We start from the raw sequence: 4,739 nt of genomic DNA, 5'->3' as shown, positions 1-4,739 counted from the left end.
AGAATTCGAACATTCATAATCCGGCTACATCGTAGCCCTAGAAAAAGGAATTAGTTCATCTCTAAACAAAATACATTCCTAAACAAAGTCTTAATCATTGGAAAGGAAAGAAAAGAACTAGTTTGGAGTTGAATTGAAGCGTCTCCGTCTCTGGATTTGACCCATTCTTCTTCTCCGTCCAAATTCTCCTTTTCTTCTCTTGAATACTCTCTCAAAAGCCACCCGTCATTCCACAGTCTAAAAGTCCCATCTAATTGCCCTAGAATCATCTATTTATATGTTTCAGAGCATTAGGGTCAAAACGGGTAAGTTTACCCGTGATTGACCTTCAAAACGCGTAATTTCTCGCGTCGTAGCGCTGCGGCGCTGAGTTTCTAGCGCTGCGGCGCTGTTGTGTAAAACCCCTGGGCGCTGCGGCGCTGTAATGGGCGCCTAAGCGCTGTCCATTCTTCCCAGTGCACAATTTCTGCCGGATTTCAGCGCCGTGGCGCTACAAACTGACGCCAAAGCGCCACCAGTTCTGCCCAATACGTTGATTCCGTAAAACTCAGTGCCAAGGCGCTACAAATTGCCGCCTAAACGCTATGATTGCTGTATTTTTCCACCGAAATTTGTCCAAAACCTTCCAAATCATAGACTTCCACCTATCCTTCAACGCCTGAACAACAGTTATAATCTTCTTCTATGAGACCAGAAAAGCATATAAGAAGTTCAACAAGAATAGAAGGTTAGTCGACTGTCACCATCTCCAAACTCCGGAGACGAGGCCGGAAACGATGACACGCATTGAGCGGCAAGGAACCTTAAACTCCGGTTGCCTTCCGGCGACCTTGCCCGGAAATGACGGGTCTCTCTATGAGCTCTACAGTTGCCTCGAATTGCGCCTCCCTAACGCAGCCCCGTGCGGCCGTTGAGCTTTTCACCTTCGATCTTGCCGCCGATGCTCTCTCAAACATCTCTACTCCTCACCGCACGTACTTGCCGGAGAGGCCTTTGTGGATGAAAACCTTCTACCTCTGCTATGCTGTGACCGCCATTGATAACCACTGAACTTCCATAGGTCACGCTCACGCAAAGGAGAAATAGAAAAACGACAAATTCCCTTCCAAAAAAGAAAAAACGACAACTTAATTCCAATGCTACCTTATTCAAGGGCAACACATATATTTAATAGATATAATAATGTTTATACACAATTTCAGTTTTTTTAAAACTGAAAATAATCTCGGAATAAAACTACCAAACGCATTTTCAAATGAAAATAAAAACATTTTCATTTTCATTTTCATACAAAAAACAAAACGTTTTAGAACCAATTCTAAACGCACCCTCAGTTTTCTCCGTCAGATTTCAATTTTTTTGTTTTTGTTTGTTTTTTTTTTTTTTTTTTAATGATCTAAGACGTGGTTTTATTGAACATAAGGAAGGTTTCCTGAAGTTTGCGTTGTAGTTCGCATTGATTAATTTACCGGTATTGATTAATGAAGTCCTCAGGTCTATTTTTTTTGCAAGAAATTATGGGTCCTATCGTATAGAGAAGTCACATTTGTACAAACGCACAATATGCCCAAAAAATAAAAAAAGAAAGTCTGCCTAACAAACCAATTGGCAGTTATATATGAAGGACCACTAAGCAAAATCACATGAAACCATTAATGAAAAATATTCTAAGAACAGTGAGAGTTTAAAATCCAACATCTAGGTAATTGCCATTGAAAAAGATAAGAGCAAAATACATATTAGTTAAACAAACTCCGAAACCATGTACAGGATGAAACAAAACGTGAGTCACTCGAACTCGAACATCTGCATTAACTAGGACAAAGCACTGCAGCTTAATCCACCTCCTCGATCTTGGGGCCAGCACCACTTCCGCCACCAGGAGAAGGATCACCATCCTCGTCCATGGCCCCACCCGCGTCACCACCAGCAGCTCCGCCTTGGTACATTTTAGCAATTATGGGGCTGCAAATGTCCTCCAACTCCTTCATCTTGTCCTCGAACTCATCTGCCTCAGCAAGCTGGTTTCCGTCGAGCCACTGGATGGCCTGCTCAATTGCATCTTCAATCTTCTTCTTGTCAGCAGCAGGGACTTTGGATGCAATCTTCTCATCTTTGATGGTGTTCCTCATGTTGTAAGCATAGTTTTCCAAAGCATTCTTGGCCTCAGCCTTCTTCTTGTGTTCCTCATCCTCGGCCTTGTACCTCTCAGCCTCCTGTACCATATTCTCAATCTCCTCCTTGGAAAGCCTACCTTTGTCGTTTGTGATGGTGATCTTGTTCTTTTGTCCGGTCGTTTTGTCCTCAGCCGAGACATTCAAGATGCCATTTGCGTCGATGTCAAAGCAGACACTGATTTGTGGAACTCCCCTAGGAGCAGGAGGAATTCCGGAGAGCTCAAACTTTCCGAGCAAGTTGTTGTCCTTGGTCCTAGTTCTTTCACCCTCGTACACTTGGATTAGCACACCAGGTTGGTTATCCGAATAGGTGGAGAACACCTGCTCTTTCTTGGTGGGGATTGTGGTGTTCCTCGGAATTAGCACAGTCATTACACCTCCTGCTGTTTCCAATCCAAGGGACAGAGGAGTGACGTCCAACAACAGAAGGTCCTGCACCTTCTCATTGCCCTCACCGCTAAGGATTGCGGCCTGGACAGCGGCACCATAAGCAACGGCCTCATCAGGGTTGATGCTCTTGCATAGCTCCTTTCCATTGAAAAAGTCCTGCAACAATTGTTGAACCTTGGGGATCCTCGTAGACCCACCAACTAGAACCGCATCATGGACACTGCTCTTGTCCATCTTAGCATCCCTCAAACACTTCTCCACAGGCTCCATACACTTCCTGAAGAGATCCATGTTCAGCTCCTCGAATCTGGCCCGAGTAATAGTTGTGTAGAAATCGACGCCCTCATACAGAGAATCAATTTCGATGGTAGTTTGAGCAGTTGATGACAGGGTCCTCTTGGCTCTCTCACAAGCCGTCCTCAGCCTCCTCAAAGCTCTGGGGTTTCCATTGATGTCCTTCTTGTGCTTCCTCTTGAACTCCTGAACGAAGTGGTTCACCATCCTGTTGTCAAAATCTTCACCACCCAAGTGGGTGTCACCAGCTGTAGCTTTCACTTCAAAGATACCCTCTTCAATGGTAAGGAGGGAGACATCAAATGTGCCACCACCGAGGTCGAAAATAAGCACATTCTTCTCACCAGAGCTACTCGCTTTCTTGTCAAGCCCATATGCGATGGCAGCAGCGGTAGGCTCGTTAATGATACGCATCACATTCAGGCTAGCAATAACACCGGCGTCCTTCGTGGCTTGACGCTGTGAATCGTTGAAGTAAGCAGGCACAGTAACAACTGCATTCTTGATAGCTATGCCGAGGTAAGCCTCCGCAATCTCCTTCATCTTGATGAGCACCATCGATGAGATCTCTTCCGCGGCGAATTGCTTCTCCTCACCCTTGTGGTTCACAACAATCATGGGCTTGTCGCCAGGGCCAGCAATCACCTTAAACGGCCACAATTTCATGTCATTTTGCACCGATGGATCACTGAATCGTCTGCCAATCAAACGTTTGGCATCTACACAGCCACCAGATAAAATGAATACAATCAGAATATAATCCAAAAATCATAATCGTCTGAAAATTAATTTTTCATCAAGTACTTCTTTTTGTTAGAATTTGTCATCGAGTACTTGTTGAAACTAAATAGAACTTGAACAATATTGCTCTAACAACCATATAAGTTAAAAAAAAAGATTCAATCTTATTAACTAACCAACTAATCAATATAAAGGATAACTCTAGTTTCTATAATAGAAGACTACCCATACCATGTGATTCGAACCTAAATGCTTTAATTCAAACCTGTTCTTGCTACTGTGTTTTAATTGTTTTCTTTCACAAAAATTAAAACAAACTTAAATTTTTATGTGAACTTTTTGCTCAAATTTATGAACAAAACGGACGATAATTAAAACAACTTTCTTGATTCATGATGGATTTATTACGCTGATCTTGTCAGCTCATCTTATTCAGTTCAATAGCAATTATTAATGCACGATATAAACAACACAGAAAAAAACCGTGTTTAAAATTAATTTAAAAAATAAAAAATATTTTTAAAATGACATTTAGTATAACAAAAATAAAAAATAAAAATAAAAATAATTTTTTAATTTAATATAAACACATTTTTAAAAATAATTTTTATTTAAAATTAAAAATATTTTCATTTTTATTTTTATAAAAAAAATAAAATTATTTTAAAACGAATTTTAAAATCGTCAGATAATTCTTAAACACGAATTATATAATCGGAATCTAGAAAAGCTAACGCAGAACCACCTTTCATGCAGAAAAAACACGAGCACTATATATTTGTCCTTTATTTTTGGGCGTTGATTTTCTCACTGTCCAAACAGATAAAGTACCCTATGAAAACAGAAAATCAGAATAAGAAACAGAACTTACCGAAAACAGTGTTGGTCGGGTTCATGGCGACCTGGTTCTTGGCGGCGTCGCCGATCAGCCGCTCCGTGTCGGTGAAAGCCACATACGACGGCGTCGTTCTGTTGCCTTGATCATTCGCTATGATCTCCACGCGATCGTGCTGCCAAACACCAACGCACGAGTAGGTCGTCCCCAAGTCGATCCCAATAGCCGGACCATCGCCTTTTCCAGCCATAGCTCCACGAGTATTCACAGAACAAAGAGACAACGATGATTTTGAAGATGGA

At 41.7% G+C, this 4,739-nt stretch overlaps 1 protein-coding gene across 1 annotated transcript; it reads right to left on the bottom strand.

The window, feature by feature from the left end:
- Positions 1-1,575: 1,575 nt before the first annotated feature.
- LOC21407908 (heat shock cognate 70 kDa protein 2) lies at positions 1,576-4,733 on the bottom strand. The gene is made up of 2 exons (XM_010108142.2): positions 4,474-4,733; positions 1,576-3,580 (listed from the first exon to the last, which is right to left on the bottom strand). The coding sequence occupies exons 1-2, from the start codon at positions 4,685-4,687 to the stop codon at positions 1,836-1,838; spliced, it is 1,959 nt and encodes a 652-aa protein (XP_010106444.1). The 5' UTR covers positions 4,688-4,733; the 3' UTR covers positions 1,576-1,835.
- Positions 4,734-4,739: the final 6 nt, after the last annotated feature.

The sequence above is a fragment of the Morus notabilis genome, unplaced genomic scaffold (genome assembly GCF_000414095.1).
Source record: "Morus notabilis unplaced genomic scaffold, ASM41409v2 Scaffold46, whole genome shotgun sequence".
Lineage (NCBI taxonomy): Eukaryota > Viridiplantae > Streptophyta > Magnoliopsida > Rosales > Moraceae > Morus > Morus notabilis.
This window is presented reverse-complemented; position numbering and strand designations above follow the sequence as displayed.